At 35.1% G+C, this 21,842-nt stretch overlaps 1 protein-coding gene across 2 annotated transcripts in view; it reads right to left on the minus strand.

Moving 5' to 3' along the window:
- Window positions 1–377: 377 nt before the first annotated feature.
- IL15 (interleukin 15) overlaps window positions 378–21,842 on the minus strand; it is a 35,442-nt gene continuing 13,977 nt past the window's right edge. The window contains exons 1-6 of one of the 2 annotated variants that reach the window (XM_032185926.1): window positions 5,368–5,412; window positions 4,953–5,062; window positions 3,560–3,641; window positions 2,970–3,011; window positions 1,149–1,289; window positions 378–598 (exon numbers count right to left, since the gene is read on the minus strand). In XM_032185926.1, the coding sequence (XP_032041817.1) occupies window positions 488–598; window positions 1,149–1,289; window positions 2,970–3,011; window positions 3,560–3,641; window positions 4,953–5,026 (450 nt within the window). In that variant the 5' untranslated portion in view covers window positions 5,027–5,062; window positions 5,368–5,412 and the 3' untranslated portion in view covers window positions 378–487. Of the gene's footprint in view, window positions 599–1,148; window positions 1,290–2,969; window positions 3,012–3,559; window positions 3,642–4,952; window positions 5,063–5,367; window positions 5,413–21,842 lie in introns of those variants that run through there. The other variant, XM_032185925.1, reaches the window with a different exon arrangement.

Consider the following 21,842-nt stretch of genomic DNA (forward strand, 5'->3'; position numbering starts at 1 on the left):
CAGCTAACAGAAATAACTATAGCCAACTGCTTTAATAGGATAGGGTAATTCTATATTAATGATAATTAAAGAAGAGCTTTTATCTGAAACTCCATCCAGTCATTCCTGAACTGATGTTCACAGGAAGGTTCCCACTGCAGATATCCTAATATCATCTTAGAAAATTTCACTGAAAGGCTGGTAAGTTAGGCAAAGTTTTTTCTCCAGGGGACTACATCTTAAGCACAGGGAAAAAAAAAAAAAAAAAAAAAAAAAAAAAAACTTTTAAAATTCCTTCCATATATATTTTGTAAGTGATATTATTTGAACATATGGAATTATGAACACATGCATTACAGAGATTTTGTTATTATTTTTTTTTTTTATTGTACGTAAGTAGCACTAGAAGTGAAGTTCTTTTCAGTTTATTGTTGGTGATAATGTAATTTCTCTGAGGAATGTTTCTTGAACAGTCTTCGTTCCCAGCTTTTCTCTTTTGGTCAGTGTATTATTTGCATTCCTTCTGTATAACCTTTACAAAATTCTGTATAAATTCTGTAAAACTTTTTTCTTCATATTCTTCACATTCTTTACATTTTTTTGATGTTGTGGAACTCAACTGAAAAAGAAAATGCAATAGTAAAGCAGGATACATGATCTGTTTCTTCAGATAGAGAACTGTTGTGAATAATTCCAGTGCAGTCAATTACTACAGAAAGCACTGCTGGAGTCTTCCAAGGTACTCATGTTTTGTTCCTGGCTTGCTTCCTGTATAGCATCGTCTTTCAAAGACACAGTGCTTCAGTGAGAGATCCAAGTGGCCTGTCTCTTTGAAAATTAGGACACTTCTGTATGTGTCTCAACAAGTGACTTTAGATACTGAAGTTACAAACTACTATTTATACATACACATTCAAACACTTTGACATATGTATGTGTGCCCAGTCACAAGTATTTTTGTTGATAGGAATCGTAGAAGTGGCTTTATAAAAATCACTGAATTCTGCTCTTTCATTTTTATATGTGTAGCCTTTTCATTGTTGTATGTTTGGGTTACTGATTCCCATTTTGCTTTCATATGTACCATCTCACCTTTTGCGTATCTGTGAAAAACAAAAGTTCTGCTACTGAAGAAACACTTTTTTCCACAGACTGTTGGTACTACTTACCTCATTTTTAAAGCTTGCATTTCCATTTTTCAATATGTTGTATACATCCTGTGTTTTACTACAATTTTTGATATTACATTCATGAAGAATCACGTTCATCTCTAAGAAAAAGCATCTCATTATAGGTTCTTGGCATTCTTTCTGAAAAAAAAAAAAAAAGAAAAAAAAAAGTTTTAGTAGCTTTAAGGTTAAAATGGAATACCTGAATATAGGATATAATTTACCAAGAAGTAGTTGATTTTTATTTACTGGATATCTCTTCTTACTGTTCAAGTACCTTCAAATATCTGCAAAGATAGATTCAGAGAGCTAATATATAGGCCAGTCAGTTTCCTAGGACAAAGTTAAACTTTGTGTCTTGATGAAGAAAATAGGAAAACAATTAATCAGGCTAGGAATTTGGAATACAATTAACAGTAATGGAATTAAATAAGTATTGTTCTTAGTCGTTCTAGCACTTTCATTCAGAGATCTGAATTCAAAATAATGAAGAATGGGGGAGGAGAGAAACAAACAAACAAATTATTACTTGTATTACACAAATAAAGAAAAAAAAAAAAAAAAAAAAAGAAAAGAACGGGAACTGATTTCTCCATTGCCAAGAACAAGCCCCAGGTAGTATGACTTTCACATCAGGCCTTCCCACTTTAAGAAAATCTTCCTGACATTACCAGCTAATAAATTCACTTTTACAGTGCATTAACTTCTGTGTTCAGTTAAGGAATTAACTTAATTTCAGTTAAGGGAATGGGTGAGCAGGTGTGGACCATGCATGTTTTGTGACCTTTTTTCCCATAACATACAGAGCAAACTACACAGATACATTAGACTCTGTGCCTTCTCAGGCTTGCCAGTCCACTGAACATATCAAATTTACTGTATTCCACATGCACACTGAGACTATCCTGTGCTGATGTAGTAAGTAAGTAAGTCTATTATTTCTAGGAAATCTCTTGTTAACTTCTTATGTACAGGAAGTCATGTATTGTGTGTAGTTGGCATAGCCATTGTATGAATTTTTATGCTGCCAGAAAAGGCAGTTTCTCAGGAGGATGCTTTTTATACCAAAGGAGGACACATTTTATACCAAAAATGACTGCTAGACGTGGGGTATTGGCTTGATTCATTTTCTTGGTGGACTGTATGTGTCTCCTGGAGTGCTGACTGAGTTCCACAATAACAGATTATGAAATAGTCTCTTCAGGAATTAATTTATGGAAACTGCATTTAATGTGATCGTATTTTAGGCAGATTTCTATAACTGGGTTAAGAATTATATTTAAAAAAATAACTAAGTTTATTGGTTCCAGGATAAATTATAATCTCCAGCTATTAGAAAGCCAAATCCTTGATATTACCTAGTATTTGCTGCTAAGCTAAGGAATTGCAAAAGCAGAGAAATGTACTAGTAGATGTTGACAGTTATTTTCTATATGACACTTTTCCCGTATTTTCTTATTGTAATATTGTAGTGCATGGTGTTAAATAATAATCTCAGGAACTATTTTCTTTGTCACTCTTTTTCCCTTTTCAAATTACAAACAAATACCAACGTTATTGTTCAGTGTTTATTTTAGTAAGTTCCTTTTCCATCATCCCTTTTAGTCGATTAATTGTAATAGCAGGTAATTCAGTAAAAATAATACCAGCTTACACAGTTCATCATAAGTAATTTAGGTAATAGAACTACTTCCAAGGAAAATGATCTGGTTTCTGAAACTTTTCTCAAATTAGACCAAGGCTACCTTAGGAGAAAATTGCTAGCAAAGAAATGAAGCTACTATATTAGACCAGTTTGGGTTAAATTTTAATTTTACTTACATCCTCATCTGTGTTTGCTGTATATAAACTGACATCAATGTCCTAAAAGAATATGAGAGTTAGAATTATGAGCAACAACTAGCAGACCTTAGAGATAATAAACAAATATTAGAGACATGGATTAGCTCCAAGTTGAAACGGTCAATCAAGCTAGCTACAGGGAGTCAGTAAGTCAGGAATCTTAGTCATCTAGTAACCTGCAGAATGGGCTTCACTGTGAGGAAGCTCAACAGAATTGAGTTCTGTAAGTACTTTTTCAGAAGGAACTAACTTCCATGCCCTTTACCCTTTTCCTTAGGAGATGGTTCTTTTTGCTCTACCCAACCAAAATAAATTAAAAAAAATAATAATCAAATATTCAAAAAAGAGAGAATGAAAATAATAATTAATTCTAGAATCTACCATATTTGTTCACCTCCAGTTCCCTTCAATCTTCTACTCCCCCCTCACTTCCACCCACAAAACATCACTATACCAACATCCCATTTCGTACTCTTTGCTACTGACACTCTTAACCGAGTCCTGTGCTAAATGTTTAATTATGTCTGCTCCTATGTTTATATGAAATGTTAACTTTTTAATGAGCTTACTTCGGATGTCTTGATCTGCTCCAAATCTTTCAGAACTTCTGTCCACTTGCAGTGATCTGCCTCTGTCTTTGGTATATAAGCACTAGACCAGAAGAAAAACAGTGACCACTAGGCTAAGTAGTAGGTACACACATTGTTTCTGCTGAAAAAAGAGTAACAGATTATTCATATACTAAAGATATGCTGTTATATATATGGTAATGTGTGGGTCAAGTACATTTGATAAATCATAAAATCTACTGATGTATAAAATATATATCACAGAGCCAGACTCTATAAGCAGTCAGCAAATTTTTTCAAAGGCTAGTTCTATAAGACATAATGCAAGAGAAATGTTCAACTATTTTTTTGCAAAATATCTACACTTCTTGCAAAGTATCCTCCAAAATTACAAATTTCTAGGTCTCTAATACTGATTTTTTCCACCTCTACTACAATGGAATTTATATCTTTAGCCCTGTAGAAATATTGTGTGTCCTTTTATATGTGTTTTGTTTGTTTGTTTGTTGTGTGTGTGTACAGGAAAGCTTTCTCCTGCCATAGATAAAATTTTACATGAAGTGAACCACTAAAGGGTGGAAGGAAAATTTTCTTCTCCTTTGGAAGATTTTTGGACTGTGAACTGTGGTTTTAATATTTCCCTACTCGACTCATTAACTTGGATCCCTTTCAATACTGCTGTACTATAAGTAATATAAGGCAGTATAGGGAAAGAAAGACAACTAATTGTTTTGGGAAGTTGGTTTGAAACAAGCAGCTATTAAACACTTAAGCCTTAAACAGAGACTCAAAAATTACAAGATTTTTGAGAAAGAAAAAAAATATATATATATAACAAGAATCAGAGAACATTTGCTGCTTTTTTTCTTAATATCAGACCTTAGCAAAGAGATTTGACTGAAGGGGCAGTGTGAGGAGGGCATGTAGGCAGTAGAATCAATCAAGGCTGGTTTTCTAACACAGGAAACAGTGAGAATGGAAAGGAAGCATCTAGTATACATAAACCAGCATACACATTTGAACATGTTCACTTGTGGTTTGCTTTTTTTTTTTGTATGTGTGTTTTTGTTAATGTTTTTTGTTTGTTTTGTTTGTTTGTTTTCATTGCAAAGACATATGGCAATTGATGGAGGTCTTTAATTGCAACAATTTGAACATCTTGAGGGTTATGATGGAGATAAGGGCCAAGGTGCATTCTTGACTGGAGTAAGCCTAATCAGAGAAAGAAAGAATACGGTAAGGGACCATGGCCTAAAAGCGCTGCAGGACTGCATAACGTGGCAGGAGAGAACCCACTTTCTAAAGCAAGTGGAGGCAACTGCAAGTAGTAGCTGTAATAGTGAAAATAGATCATTTGTGTTTACTACCTAATTTACATTAATTTTGTAGTTACCATAGGAAGAAGATGGTCAGTCCAGTCTTATTCTTCAAAAGGAAAAAGAAATGACTGTTCAGAAGAAGATACATATGGTATTGCAGACAAATACTTTTCAGGTGTGTTTTCTGAAAGATATAACCAAGAAGATAGCTCATCACAATTTGATTTCACAGGATTTTGTTTACTGCTGACTCAATTAACCAATTTAACAAGGCATCCAATCAAGACAAGACTACCTGTTGAGTGTAGATTGAAGACCAACTGATTCATAGCTTGCAGATGTGTGTAATCAGTTTACAAAACAGTCAGTATAAAATCAGATACTGAAGTCAAAGTACAAAAATCCTAACTCATCCTGGGCTATGTATATATATTAAATAAACTGTTCATATACAGTATATATTTATACTGTTATACATGCTATATTTACCTCTCATACTGGAAGTGATTCATGCAGTTACGAATTCTTTCAGTGGAGTTGGACAACTGGAAATGAGGAGGTGTGAGCTGTGCCTTGACTGTCTCGTTGTGCACAGCCTAGGAAACTTTGTTTCAGAATCACAAGCCCTTTAATTTAAGCTGATACAGCTTCTTCACCAAGCTAGGTTAATTATCTGCAACTATGCTTTTTTGTCCAAAGTTTAATTTCTTATCATATGTGCAACACTTTTATATTAACTAGCTCTAATTGTGTTTCTTTACCTGTGGTTTATTTACACAGTAATTTACAAGTGCATATTTAAAAACTGAACATAGCTTTAAAAAAATAAAATAAAAATCTATTGTCAGGTTTGTAGCTAACTTAGAATCATTGAATCATTAAGGTTGGAAAAGACCTTCAAGATCATCTGGTCCAACCATCACCCTGCTACCACTGTCATTCACTAAACCATGCCCCTAAGCACCACGTCCAACCTCTCCTTAAACACCCACAGGGACGGTGACTCCACTGCTTCCCTGGGCAACCTGTTCCAATGCCTGACTGCTCTTTCTGAGAAGAAATATCTCCTAATTTCCAACCTGAACCTCCCCTGGTGCAACTTGCGGCCATTCCCTCTAGTTCTATCACTAGTTATCTATGAGAAGAGGCCAACCCCCAGCTCCCCACACCTTCCTTTCAGGCAGTTGTAGAGAGCAATGAGGTCTCCCCTGAGCCTCCTCTTCTCCAGACTAAACAATCCCAGCTCCCTCAGCCACTCCTCACAGGACTTGTGCTCCAGGCCCTTCACCAGCTTTGTAGCTCTTCTCTGGACATGCTCCAGGGCCTCGATGTCCTTCTTGTAGTGAAGGGCCCAAAGCTGAACGCAGTACCCAAGGTGCAGCCTCACCAGGGCAGAATAGAAAGGGACGATCACCTCCCTACTCCTGCTGGCTACACTATTCCTGACACAAGCCAGGATGCTGTTGGCTTTCTTGGTCACCTGAGCACACTGCCAGTTCACGTTCAGGCAAGCATCAATCAGCACCCCCAGATCCTTTTCCTCTGTATAGCTTTTGAGATTGGCCTCTGCCCATCGCCCCAACCTGTCCAGGTTCCTCTGCAGGGCCTTCCTACCCTCTGGCAGACTGACACTTCCCCCCAGCTTGGTGTCATCTGCAAACTTACTGGGGGTGCACTCAATTCCCTCCTCCAAGTTATCAATAAAGCTATTAAAGGGGACAACACTGACCCCTAGGGAACACCACTTGTGACCAGTCACCTTGCTGCAAGCTGTTTAACTTATAAAAGCATATAGTGGTAAAATTAGGAAAATAACATTTATGTGTTCCAGGGCACTTCTGAAGAGTCTGTAAAAAATATTTGTTACTGTTTTAAATAGAAAGTGTTCTAAAAACATTTCAATTATTTTGCTTCCAAAACCCACAGGTTTCACAGAAATAGCATAGTTACCTAGTCATCACATATATTTCCACACTCAGTAACGGAAAACAGTACCAGACTCTTTTATCACTTTTGTGTTCAAAATCTGTTATGTAAGAAAAATGTAAATGAACGATAGATTATATAAATTAAAGTATGTCCAGATCAAGTAATACCACATCCATCTTCTAAACTATTTCAGTTACCTTTAAACAAAGTATGTCTAAAAATAAAGCTCAACCAGTTAATATTTCCACATAAAATGCAAATCTAAAATATGTGAATATTAAAACCAAAATATTAAGTAATAAGCAATACAAATATATGACTGCAATATTTAAAAAGTACACGCCACTTCACTGTTATCAAAAACACTAAGTGATTTTGTTACAGTATTGCAGAAAAGATGCAACCTTTCTGCAGTTAGTATTATTTCATGTGATGTTTGTCATGTTTCTTGTAAATATAATGAACCAAAACCTTTTTTTGTTGTTTTTTTTTTTGTTTGTTTGTTTGTTTTTATCTGCATGCTATTTGTTTTGATTTGATTTAACAGCCCTTAAAATATATCCTGTTTTTTTTTGTTTGTTTGTTTTGGTTTTTTAATTGAAAAAATAGTCTTATCAGGAATATCAAGGTACATATAAATAAATTTAAAATCTTATATCTTGGATACAGCTGAAGAAAACATTTTTTGTTTGTTTGTTTGTTTATAGAGAAAGAGGTTTTTAAGGTCCAGTAGATCACATAATACATTCCTTTCTACAATTCAGAGCAATATTCTACCCTAATTTCTTAAATGTTTCATCCACTACTATTCAACAACATAAGAATTGTTAGCTCACTTACTTGCTTTGACAAATTATTCTTCTGCTTTGAATATACATTGTTGTAACTTTCCCTATGCTAGTGTTTATTTTTAATTTCTTACTCTGTTTACTTATTAACCAACTTTATTACACCACTAATACTTGCCCTTGTTTTACACAGGCATGAACTTTGGACTTTGAACAGCAGAAGAGAAGAAGCAGTTCATTTTTTTGTTTTTATTTCCATGGCTTGCATTCTGATAACCTGCTATGCCAGAGTAAGTATTGAAGACTTTGTACATAAATATATATTAAAATATATATTATTTCAAGATGCAATTGAGAATTATAAAGCACAGAAATAATCTGCTTGAAAAAAAAAAAAAAAAAAAACATATATATATATCATTTTCCCATCATGAAGTTACAATGAAGTACTTATCATTAATGTGAGTAAAATGTAAGCCACAGTAGTACTATTTTCTCTCCTAAAGAAATCAACATATAAGCAAATGACAACTCTTCTTTACCAAGGCAAAATCAGCTGCTGATTCCTTCATTTTGTCTGTCATAAAAAACTATACATTAGTCAAAAGAAAATATTTGTAGCTCTATACAATATTTAAATTACAAGCAAAGGAAATTTCTGAAAGTTAAAATTATGTCTTTCCTTACATACCACATATCTGAATTTCTTTATTAAGAGTTGCCTGTAAATTTCTTAGTGATTCCTTGAGATATGATATTTATAATTAGGAAAATTCAGTTCCTGTGCAAGCTGGTTTTATCTACACTGGTCCACTACTTTTTATTGCTTATGCCCATACTTTATTGCTATGACGTAAGATTGTCCTGCTGAGTAACTTTATCATATTCATGTAACTGTGGGACTCACAAGGTTGTTCTTTGTAGGGAAGAACTAAGCATTTTCATTCTTAGTTAGATAATTTATATCCTGAACCTACAAGCCCTCAAACATCTCTATTTGTGCACGTGCTTTCAGTAGTGATCCTCACTCTACAACAGCTCTTTTTTTTTTTTTTTCAGTGGAATCATTTAATAAAGAAGTAGACAGTCGTCTTTCAGACTCCATTTTGCTAGACTGTTGCATTGGATCTTGTTGGGATGGATTTAATTTTATTCATAGTAGTTTGTACAATGCTGTACTGTAGAGCTGTGACCATGTTTCTGTGTTTCTCACGCCACCCTTCCAGCAAGCACATTAGGGTTGGCAAGATTCTGGGAGAGGACACAGCTGGGACAGCATATCCAAATAGATATTCCATACCATATAAATTCACACTTTAAAAAATGTCATGTAAAAGCAGGGGCGGGGTGATTTTTTCAGACAGTCATTGCTTGGAGAATAGCTGGACATTGCTCCAGTGGTGGTAGGTGACAAGTGATTGCTTTTGCATCACTTGTTCTTTGGTGTTTTTGTTTGGTTGGTTTTTAACTTATTAGGCTGTCTTTAGCTCAACCCATGAGTTTTCCTCTCTTATGTCCTTACACTTTTCGCCTCTATACATCTGGCTGTGGAGAGAATGAGCAATCAACTGGGTGGGAACTTAGCTGTCATCCAAGGTTATCTCACCAGAGCTATACAATGCAATAAAGACGCTCCTTCCACTTCCATGATCTTCCTAGCAGTGCTCATCAGCTTTTTTTATTTCCTACGATGCTGGTGGCTCATCCTTCCACAATATGTTCTCCTGCCACAATTTTATGTCCAGTTCTTTTAAAATTCTGGAATGTCTGAAGAATGTTCCACTACTTATGCACACACACACACACAAAAGATAAAAAAATTACAATAAATTCTAGCCTACCTGATTTTTGGCTGTTCTCAATTTATCCATAACTTCTTGACCTCTGGCACACAGCTGTTTTTTTTTTTCCTAATCATTCCTTTTTCCCATTGCTTTTAGGCTTTCTGGCTAGACTCAGCATTCCTTACCCCTGTAGTCATATCATCTTCCTCAGTCTGTCCTCTCCGCTGACCATCTATTGCATTATTGTTCATCCTTAACTTCTTGTTTTTTCATGTCACTGTCTCTTTTTTTTGTGTGTGTACGATGTATTGCTTTTGTCTTATTTGTTGCCACACAATATTTTGTTTGTGCTCATTTTTCATCTTCATTCTCTACTGCAATAGACATCTTCTTGCATGCTATTTAGTCTATTTTAGTCAGTCTCTACTTCTGTGCTGTTCTGCAGGGATGTCTTCAACTCTTCCTCTTTGGCTTTTTGTCTAGATTTTATTTACTGATCCAGAAAGGAAGTCAGTGGAATTACTAAGTGGTAAACTGAATCACTTGCATGAATGCTTTTCTGGATGAGAGCCAGAACATTCCTTAGATTGCTACATCTTCAAGTCTTTATTTCACAAAGCCAAAGTGCTTTCTCAGAAATTTTGTATTTACCTAAAATTAGACAGACTAAGGCATTTTTTCAGATTCTGTTTAAAAATTAAGCATTCTTTAAAAATTACTGTTATTTGATTCCTTCTCTTTTATCCCCCTTCCCCAAGAACTATAGCTTTCTTGTTCATAATGCATAGCTTCATACTCTTCCATGGATGGAGTAATATTCTATCTAGTTTATTCTGCTAAAGTGTGAGTAATGTGTCCAAACTTTCTTTCAAAGAAAAATGAAGTATTCTCAGTAATCAGCATGGCAGGAAACTCTCTCAGTTTAACCAATTATGCATTTGTGTGTTCTTGGTTTGCTGGAATACTTGTTCATTTGCTTTTGACAGTTATCCAGTTAGATTTCCTTCTCCTATATGCTCTTGCTAACTGGGACTTATGCCAGGTGAAGAAATCAGAAAGTAAAGGTTGCAATGCTTGCTTGAAAACCTTGCCAAAAGGTCACAGAGTCTTTGCTATTCCACTCGATAACTTTAATGTCAGAATTTGAAATGTAAGAAGTTAAATAGAAGTTATATGTTCCTTTGGCCTTATTTTTTTTTTTTTTTTTCTTTTTTTTTTCTTTCTTTCTCCAAAACATGCTTGAGGCCTGGGGCTTATATCATAGTCTTATGAAGATGCATCTTATGTTTAGCTATTGGCCTGAGAGGAAGTTTGTCCTTGGTGCAGAGAATGATTTTATAACTTTGCAAGGAGCCTTACTATTACAGCAGCAATGCAACCCAATAGAAGTGCTCCAGTATTTAGGGCTAAATATTGCTAGATGAATGTTAAGTATGAATACTTTAAATTAAGAGCTTTCCTTTTTGCTTGTCTGCTTTCACTAATTTGTCAATCTGTTTCAGAACAATGCCTAAGTCATGACCACAGGCCTCCTCAAGTTATATCTCTGCTTGAAATAAGGGTCTCTGCTTGAAATCAGGGACCAGAACACCAAACATGTCACTTAGTCCATGGGTTTGACCTACTCCTTGCCAACCAGTTCAGGATCTCTCTTGAGCATATTTTGCCAGCTGGTAAAATCCAGCCAGAAAATAAAGTTATGGCATCTTTCTTTTTAAATTCCTCCATGGAATGTCTGTCTTCTCAGGGTACTAATCACTCAATAATGAATGATCAACTTAATGTTGTCCTGGTGCAAGCATATATGACAGTAATGCTAAGTTTCTTTGATAAGCAGTGTGATTACTAAATTGAGAAGCCCCAAGTATTGATAGTGTCAAAATGACTGAGTTAATGGCATAGTCAGTAAAAGGCAGAGTACAGAACAGATTTATAGGGTTGTTAGCTATGACCATTCAACTCCATTCCCCCCATGCTTCCCACCCCTTTAGGATGCAATATACAAAAAGTAGTGATTTTTTGTTCTGGATATACTTTCCTGCATAAAAAAGCAGTAGCATCACAAGAGATTGTAAAGCACATGCATAAAACAACAACAAAATAAAGAGCCAGCAGAAATAGTGTGTTGAAATTTGTTTAACAAAATGTGTACAGATCTATATATGTTACTAGGCGGACCCTGTAAATATTTTTTTTTTGTGTGATATTTTTATGCCATGGCAACAAACAATCAACATGGAAATAAAATACAATTAGGTATAAAGTTGGTGTTTTTTTTTTTTTTTGGAATTAGAGTGTAGGATGTTAAAATCAAAAACAGTACTGAAGAACTTTAAAAGTAAACAAAATTAAAGGCTGTCATACTGATGTAGAGAAGTTAAAAATCCTGAGACAATAAAGTAGTCACCAAAGGAGCAGCTGCTGGACAAATAAGATCTCAGACTTAGCAAACTACTTAGCTCAGAGACTGTGAATTATATCATATACAAATAGGGATCTGTAATATACCTGGAACAGAAAGAAGATTGAAAATGGTAATTGCAATTCTCAAAATTGTAAAGTGAGGCAGTATTTTGAGACCTTTTTTCTTTAAAATAAATAAAATAAAATAAAATAAAATAAAATAAAACAAAATAAAATAAAATAAAATAAAATAAAATAAAATAAAATAAAATAAATATATGTTCCTGTCTTATGATACTTTTACTGGACAGTACTGGATCCTGAGATAAGCAAGCAGGATGTAGTTGAACATATTGTACTGTTTTCCTTTGCTTTTATTCTTCAAAGAGCAGAATTAAACCCTAATGTGTGTCAATTGCCTTAGCTCTATTGAAACCAGTGAAGAGGTTACTTCCTTTTCCAGAGATGCTGAGAACAAAACATTAAGCTGGGAAAAACAAATTTATCAAAAAATGAGGAAAGCAACATATAAACATCCAAAAGGAATATTGTAAACAGATCAGTAGGCAAAAAAAGATAGCATCAGGATTGAAAGAAATAATAGAATATGTCTATTATAGATTTGTTTCATATTTCTGCATAGGAAAAGCAAACAAATTTTGAAAGGAAATTATATCTGCTTTAGATTAATCTAAATCATTTATAAATAACATACCAGAAAGACTTACAGCAAAGGAACAATCATCCTTAGTTTCTTGTGTTAGGATACAGGAAAGCTGATTATTGGAAAAGCTCTAGTATGTGCCACAGGAACCTCCCCTTTTCATGTAAATTTTGAGTATATTTTGTGGAATGTAACAAACTGAGAAATTGCAGACTGAACCACTTTGCCAGTGGAGATGCAACACAACATGGTACGTGTCATTATTTGAGGTTTCTTAAATTTGCATGGGTGATAGTTTTTCTTCATTTCTTGGCAGCCAAGCCCAGAATATATAGAGAGGAATGAAAGATGTTATGTGTGTGTACAAGCTAATAAGAGCTGAAGCAATACTGAATTTTGTTAATCTGGTTTCTGTATCAGAGCTCCTAAAATTTGGAAACGGTAGTTATAGCTCTTAACAGTGCTGTCCAGCAGTCATCCAGAAAACATGGAATTTTTTTTCATACAGGGTAAGGTGAGTCTACTAGCCACTATGTTCATTTAAACAAAAGTGTTTTTAAAAAAGACTGAAAAAACAAGTTCATAGGGATGTTAAAATCAGTTGTGTATAAAATAATGGGCAATCCTGCAAAGCACAAATAAACCACTGGTTGCCTTTATAATATATATCTCTGTGAAACAGTGTTATCGAAAAGGAGTAAACTCTTGGATAAAATTACACATCTCTGCTCTTGGATTGCTTACTTCATTGATTTAACAGAAAAGATGTTGTGCCAAAAGTGACAGCAAGATGTTGACAGTAATTAATAATATGTTTCTGATATACTCATATAAGACACGAGATAAAACTCTAAGATGAAATACATGTTGCAAGTTTAACCTATGACCATATTGCAAAAAGTCTGTCAATTGTATTAAATCAAAAGCATATATATCATTTACAGACTAATAGTTACTCTTTCAAAATAAAAGAAACACTTCAGCAGATAATGCAGTCTTTCAGAAAAAATAATACTTCTTGCAAATTTTGAAGTGCACATCTTCACATTCACATTAGTCAAAAATATAATTTGTTTTCATCCGATTGGCCCCAAGGTGCTGCTGCTGTACTGGGGACCAGGGCTTTGCCTTGGGAGCAAGCCCCCAACAAGGCTGAAGGCCGGGCAGTGTGGGGAGCTCGAGGTAAGGCCTGGCGGTCTTGGGGGTGATCCTGGAGGGGCTGCAGGGGCCGGGCACTGCCTCCTGTAGCCAGGCCTCAGCCTCTCACCCCTCACCTCCTTTAGATTTTCCTTCCACTCTGTTCCTTCCATTCCACCCCTGCTGTGTACCATCTCAGATAGTCTGTCTGACCTTATTGATCGTTGTTGTAAACCTGTATAGGTAGTCAAAACAGTTTTGCATCAGAGCCTGTTCTGAGGCATGCAGGAGTCGTCTTGTGAAAACATAGGTACAGGTTCATAATAAAGTTTCTTATACAGCTTCTGTACACCCAAAGGGCTGCAGAAAACCCTGTTCTAAGGGGTATTTCACAGCCAACATAATGACTCTTCTTTAACCCCTGCTAGTCTACAGGCAGTATGTAACTTATGGGTAGGTTGTAATGTGCAGATCAGAAAGGATTATAGTCCTTACAGGTTAAAAATTAGATACATGCTCTTGAAATGATTTAGAGAAGCACACAGAATTTAGGAAAAGTGAAGTTGGCTCTGACTACAATTCTTCTGGACCTGCTGTCTTCAACTGCAGCCAGTTGTGAATGCCAAGAGTACAACGATACCTCCCTGATAAACTCTTCTATCTTCAGCAAAGGAGAATGCATATAAAGCTTGTCAGATCTGAGGTATTCTCATGTTTATAGCATCTCTAGTATTTCTTCCCTGTAGTTAATCACTATAGATAAGTATTTGCTTTATAATGGATTTTTTGAATTTCAACTGTCAGCTAAGGTTATCAGTTCCTGATACCTAAACATTTTTTCAGTTTGTATTTCAACTTTTGTATTAAGTTCTAAACATAATAGGAGATGGTAAGTAATTTAAAAATGTAAAATATTACATTATTGAGTCCTCTTCATAATGTAATTTTCTGAAGAGTACTGCTTTTTAGAAATACGTATAACCTAAGGGAACATATCTTTCCTTTTTTTAGGCCAGATTGAGCTTTCTAACAGTTACAATGTCAGTACTTTGAGTAAGCGTACGTATTATTTTCAGCCATTAAAATGGAAAAAAATGCTGCTAGTTGCCCTCTTCCCAAAAAGATGTATTTAATTTCTTTGTGGTTTTGCTCTAGTTTATTTTTGCTTCAGTTCACCAGGCACTGTTAGAACATTTTCATCATTTGAAATAGTTATTTCAAAATTGAGCAACCTATTTGGAAAAGAGAAACAAAGTTTCTTCTCTCTTAGTTGCAAACTATGAGTAAAAAATGACCGGAAGGGCTATCATTTAACTACTCTAAATATATAGGAAAATGTACCATACTTTCAAGATTGCTTTTGACACCAAGTGCATACAAAATTCTTCATAGAGCAGAGCAAGGTCACATCCCATAGACCCAAGCTTGCAGTCAGTTGAAGGGATGATGAATATTAACTTATCCTATTGATTTCAGTAAGAGTGAGGTGTTTATCCTACTCAAATGCCTAAACTGATTTTTCGAAAGGTGCTTCCATGTCTTGCAGAAAATCTGAGGAATATTGAGCAAAAAGAGTAACCCAGTACTTTGAGGTCTATACTTTTTTCATCTGTATCCGAAGTATTTTAGGTAATCATTTAAGTCACGTAAAACAAGATTCAAATACTCTTAAAGCACGTTACTTCCATTTTCTTTCCTTCAGAATAGAGACTGACAGAAATTGTAAGCAAAATAAAAAACAAAAACCAGCAAGCAAAAATAAGCATCATTCACAGTCTCCTGGACTATCAGTTAAGAATCTGAGTCTATAACTCACAAAACTGTTTAAGAAATATAAGTGCATTAAATATTTTCCTGGTTAGAAATATGAAAATGTATGTTTAATGTTAGGGTTTCTGTCACTTGAATTTTTTTTTTTTTTTTTGTGGTAATGTGAACTAGAAAAAATGACCTTTTCTTAAGAAAATAACTGAGATATAAACTGAAATAAAATAAAGGTCCTTGATTTAAATCAGTGTTTTTTTTTTTTTCTCACTCACTGATATTTAATTCAGGACAAAATGTGACTTAAATTTCTTTGAGATAAATCATTCTGTCCCAGTTCTTGGATGCCAGCATACCTGCGATATGAGCACTGAGTTGTTAGGATAGGTAGAGGCAAAAGCCTTCAGATCCTAGAAAGTGTAGAAGATAGCTACTAGGCCTCCATCTCAACAAGTCATGTTATTGTTGAAAAGTCACTTTGACTAAGTGTAATACATAGCTTGAGTTAGCTTTCTCAACGTTTATACATTAGTTTGCATTCAGTGTAGTGCCTATTGCGTTTTTCTTAAAAGTTGTCATATATGCAAAGCACATAAATTTGCGTTATAGTTAAGTCATTCATTTTTACCTGTATGAAACCTACTAGAAAACTACTTTGTCCTTATGATGACCCATTTGTCCTGAAATAACACACATTTCAAAATAAGACCTGAAATATTTATGTGTCATTTAAATTAAGCAAAATAATCTATAGGCATCCATAAAATGTCACAAATCTGAGAGTCATTTTCAGTTACACAAGGGCAGAAGATGAGTGTGTGTGTGGGGGGGTTGTCCTTAAGAGAGAGAGAGCGAGAAAATAAGGAATTGTTTTAAAAGCAGAACATCAGAAAAGTTTTACAAAGATTCCCTTGCAAAAAATGTCCCATAGACACTTGGAGAATATGTGTATTAGTAGTGAATATGCTCTAGACCTTTCTATTGTATCACCATACATTTATAATGCATTCAGGTACTGTTAGACAACACCTAGCCAAGATAATAAATGTTAGTAGCATAGGGTTTCTTGAACACAATACACAAGTCAAGTGTATTTGAGTATGGAATAATAGAAGAAAGAGAGTAGGAAAATGAGTAAAACTGTCTGGAGTACATATCTTCAGGTATCCAACAGCTGAAAACTGGTTTCACAAAGCTAACGTTAAACGTATATATTAGAAAGAATAGCTTTGCTTTGTGTTCTGGTCAGCTAGAGAGAACCGGTCAGAACAAAGCTGACATCTTTGTCAGCTTCAGCATGTACGTCACATATATACATACACTATGTTTCTGGTGAGAGGAATAAGCCAGTCCCCCTCATTGAACAGGAGTATGAGGGCAGAGACTTCTCCCTCTTATCATTCAGGAGCACTAGACCCCAAATGCTTCATCACATCTTGAAAAACTTTACATCAAAAAATTCCAGCTTTTCTGGAAAGATGCAGGTGTTCCTAAGATATTGTTGTTAGTGAAGATTTCTCCCCAAATCAGGCCAAATTTCATATTTTCATTGTATTTTCTTCAAGTTTTACTGTAGTATACTGTGATAAGCTTGTGTTTCAGCTTCTGCAGAAAACGAATGCTGAACTGACTCACTAAAATCTTTTAAATCTCAAAGGTATCTACACAGTCTTCATGAGGGTATGTGTTTATCACTCTGAAATGGACTCTTTTCATGTTACATTGTTAACTTGTATATGTACAGTCTTGTATTTTTTGAAAGGGTTAATGCAGCACAAAAGAACATTTTAACTATGTAATTTAGCAGAGAGAACTAAGCACTTTGATTCATGTACCAAACAAAGTAGAATAGCTTAATGTATCCCTTTAATAATCTAAAACTCTATATAATCTATAGACCTATGAGATCTATTTAGCTGTTTGCTAGCTATGTTTTGGGTCTGGGTAAATTATCTTCAACAGTGATTTGGTAGCAGCATATGGTCTATCAAAATTTCAGTAGGATATTAAGGGGTTTGAATATTTTGGGACTGCGGGGTGGGGTGTGGTGACACAGATGACACAAAGTCCATCCCTTGTAACCATCTCTTATGTGATGTATCAGATGTACAATTCTCTAGCTTTCTGACCTGCTTTTACTAGTCCTCCGGGGGTCTGCAGGAGCTAAACATGAGTGAGAAAAGGCAGGCACAGGACTTCAAAGTGATTGAAAAAAAATACCAGGAATCTTCAGCAGTTTTCCCGGGGCTGTGTTTATTTTACTTTACATTGAAAACTGATTAACTGATTATCCTCCTCTAGATAAACTAAGCTAGTGGATACTTATTGAGTCATTTCCAAACTGTCATTAAATTTTTACTAACAAAATTTTACTCAAGCACAGCCAGCTCTCTCTGATTTTTGTCATTTTTTAAGTCAAATGAATAATAGGAATCAATTTCAGTAATTTTATATGCTAATTATTTACTTGAGTATCAGTGTAATTATTATCAGATAATAGCTCAGTTGAAACAAACTGTGTGTGCCTCTATGTGGAACTCATTTTTAGAAGAAAAGGGGAGATTATTTGGAGTGTATGGAATTTTTCTTTTTAAAATATCATCTGCATTTTTGGGAAACTTAATTTTTTTGGAGGAGACGTTGCAAGCTGAGAAAGAGAGTCATGGGATATCTACAGTGGAATAAAAAAACATGCATCCCAGATTTTCATGTCTGAAATAAGAACGGTAGCTCAGAGGGTGAAAGCAAAGATGATTTCTAATTAACAGTGTAATGATATTGAGTGAAGTGAAAGGCTCATTCTGCCATAAAGCAAATAAAGACTGCTTTTTTACAGGAAAAAATAATTTAAGAACCTCAAAAAGTTAGTGCATACTTCTCAAATTAAATTGACAAATTTATCTGCAAGTCAACAGCCAATGAGATGAGAAGACTGCAGATGATTAATATGATTTGGATTCCTAATTTTCATGTATTATTTGGTCATCTCTTCCTTACATTAGTATCATATTTCAAAATGAAATTCACAGTATTCATTACAGGGCACATCAAAATCAGACTTCTTTAATATCACAGAGAGGTGTTTCTTGGAAAGATTAAATCCAGTGAAATATGCTGCAAAAGTCTAAGATCAGCCTAATTATTGCACAGCACTTCAGCATTCTGAATAGAAGCAAGAGAGCAGAAAAATGGGGCAAGTCTCTAATGATGTGGAACACTATGTGGTGAGAAACATCTCTTTGTAGGAAACAAAATGAGCACAGTGGCAAGCTCAAAGCTTTCGTCAATTAAATAATATTGCATTTGTCTGGGCATATTATAAAAAAAAAAATACAGAAAATTAAGATCACATAGTTATCCACATAGCTTCTGGAGGAAATCCAAAGTCATGGGAGTCGTCTCCTGATTTTTATGTGGCCAGCTGTTTATCGGGAGTACTAACAACTGGTTAAATAAGCAAAATTTCAGAACAAGGGTCACACAAAAGTGTAAAAAGCGTATAAATAAAGGTTTCTGTCTGCAGAATATTTTGCTTGTAGGTGTGAGAAGGAGACAAGAACAAGCACATACTTGGGATTTAAGAGAGAGACAAATTACTTGACCATATAAATTTAGTCAAGGCATTTAGGATTTAGTCAAGGCATTAAAGCTACCAATTCTACTTTTGCAAAGAGTATCATGAGACTTTAACAGTCTGCTGCATAGTATAATGTTGCAGTAGAAACAATTACTTTCAAAGCAACCTGTGCTTTATGAGTTTAGTTGAAAATTGTCTGATAGCATAGCCAAGAGAGCTGTTGATACCTGCAGGGACAATGTCTTTTTATATAGAGATGTATTTAATTTTTTGTATAAATAACATAATTAATTTCAAATAACTGCATTTCCATAGCTGTTTCTCTTTAAATCAGTACGTGCAAATGATACCAAATGGTCTTTTTTTTTTTATTTTTCCCCTCTCCCTCATTGCAGGTTATCTATTAGAAACCATTAGGCTTTTTGAGATTGAAGTCAATCCAAGAAAATCCTATTTTCACTTCAAAAGGAATTCAAGAATCACCTCTCTAGAACTGAAGGGAAACTTCTTGAATTGTATTTAGGGAGGAAGCTTTGTTTTCAAAATAAATTAAATTCTGATACACTTCCACTTGAGGCTTCTTTGGTTTGCAAGTAAGTTACGATGCTGGCATTTTCTTCTCTTTCCTCCAACTAAAGAGCTGTGAAAGAACTTTTCCTGGAGCAACTTCATTCAGGAGAGCATTATTTCTTGTCTCAGAAAACTACCAGTGAACACTGGGAAAGATCTGTGATTCACAAGGCTGTGCTGGGTAGTGATATTATAATGAAATGACTACGTGGCAATGAAATGGAGCTCATTATAATAAAAATCTGCTCAGAGACAATCTAGAAATTAAAGCAGTATACCAAGGAGATAGCTCCAACTCAAGGGCATAGTTTACTATTAATCCCTAGGTAGCCATTTTGCTGCTGACAGATCAAACACCAAGGCTGTAGTTATGTAATTACATACTGCAGTTAAGCAGATGCTGAAATCTTCACTTAAAAAAAATTTACAATGCTTCTGGTGATAGATGGATTTGTACAGGATCACCAGTTTATATTAGGACATTGGGATTTCTGTCTGCATACACCATCATGTCTCACAGTCCATCTGCATCGTTCCCCAAGGCTCAAGCATCTGCTATATCCCACACCCCTGCCCCTGAGATCCAGTATCCTGACAAGATGGATTATTATTCCCACAGTGCAAACGTTGCACCATGAAGATCAGCCTGTAAGAATAAATATTTCAAACTTCATCAAATGCAACAATGCCAACGTAGTAGGTCTGCCTGCAAGTACTGAGGCCACAGCTTTTAGTTAGTCTACTTTACTTATAAAGATAGCAGTTCTACCTGCTGTCCTTGACATATGTGCAGAAAGGCAAGTAGCAGGAAAAGAGGTGGGGCTGCCAGTGACTCATCATCTCGTGGCCTGAGTGGAGAGCCATGCACAGCAGTTCTCAGTATGTACCATTAATTTTAGACGGTAGGGCTTTTCTAGGCTGGAGTTTTTAACAGAATATTCTCCCACAGGACCACCTATTTCTGCAGTTATTCCAGACACAGTTTCTGCATATTCCTGTGTTTCTCAGTACTGTCTCAGTGTCCTATGCACATCCCTGTTTTCATAGAGGCTCTTTTCTTCTTTCAAGTATGTAAGAAAAGGAATACTAATCTTTTTTATAGAGATTTTCCTGCTCTGAAATTGAAAATGTTCTTCACAGGGAGGGAGTTTGTTTGTTATCCTCACTCAGAAGCTAGGAAACAGAAAACAATAGTATAATGTCCATTTCACTTTGGCAACAGTGATGAAAGTTGTGTTTTCATCAGGTTTGGAATGTCTGTTCCATGGCTTTCACCTTTATTCCTTCCAAGACCTGGATAGCTTGGAGAGAGAGTGCACCTTAATTCACCTTTGCAGAGAAGGAATTAAAAAGACCTGATTGAGGCTTAGGCTGCTGAGTTGTGAAGGACTGAGGATCCTGGAGCACATAATAAAATAAGGAAAGTCTGTAGCTTGCCCTAACACTGGAGGAAAGCTACAACTTAGAGGCATGTTTCCAACAGACAGCTTGTTCAGAAAGGAAATAGAGCAACACTCCCCCACACTGCTAGAGCCTATGTCACTTCCCAAGACTGTATCATTAAAAACATGTAGTAGGTCATAGAAATGCCCACTGAAGTTGCAAACTAATTACCATGCTTATCTCTAGTTTCTTTCTTTTTTTGAGCGTTTATAAATTTTAGCTCTTACACTAAAGAATTACATGGTTGATGTTTGTCTTACAAATAACATTGGGGGGAAAGTAAGGGGAGTGAATATGCTGGAAGTTTTTCTGAAGGCTTTCATCTCCTAACCAGCTTTAGTAGTCTTAAGGTACAGTAGAATAAATTTAGTTTACAATTGGCTAGATGATTACAAATATGTAATAAAATAGTACATATGAAACTTCATTCAAATATCAGCATGAATTAGCTAAAAAAAATAATAATAATTTTTCAGTTACAGACCTGAAGTTGATAGCATTAAAAAAAAAAAAAAAAGATGGTGCTCCATGTACTAATGATGGAAAGGGAGTCAAAGGGACACAGGAGACAACAACAGAAACTGAAAAATCTGCACTCTCAGTCTTATTCTGATGTCATTCACAGAACTGTGTATCCTGGCCAGCAGAAGTCAAGAGTTGTGTGCACTAAGGTCTATTCCTTCAGTAGACAAATAGATGAATAAGGAACAGGCATTATTTCAGATAAAAGAAAATTTAACAAGATTGGGACTGGTATATTTTTTTGTGAGTGAGTGAAGGTATTGTATATACTGGTGGGATTTCATTGATCTTTTTCACTGAATTTTTAGTATAATTACAGTGCAAAAATAAACATGAAGTTAAAGTAAATGCATGTATATCTCTTCAAGTATACCTGATAATAA

Source organism: Aythya fuligula, chromosome 4 (genome assembly GCF_009819795.1).
Source record: "Aythya fuligula isolate bAytFul2 chromosome 4, bAytFul2.pri, whole genome shotgun sequence".
NCBI classification, from domain to species: domain Eukaryota; kingdom Metazoa; phylum Chordata; class Aves; order Anseriformes; family Anatidae; genus Aythya; species Aythya fuligula.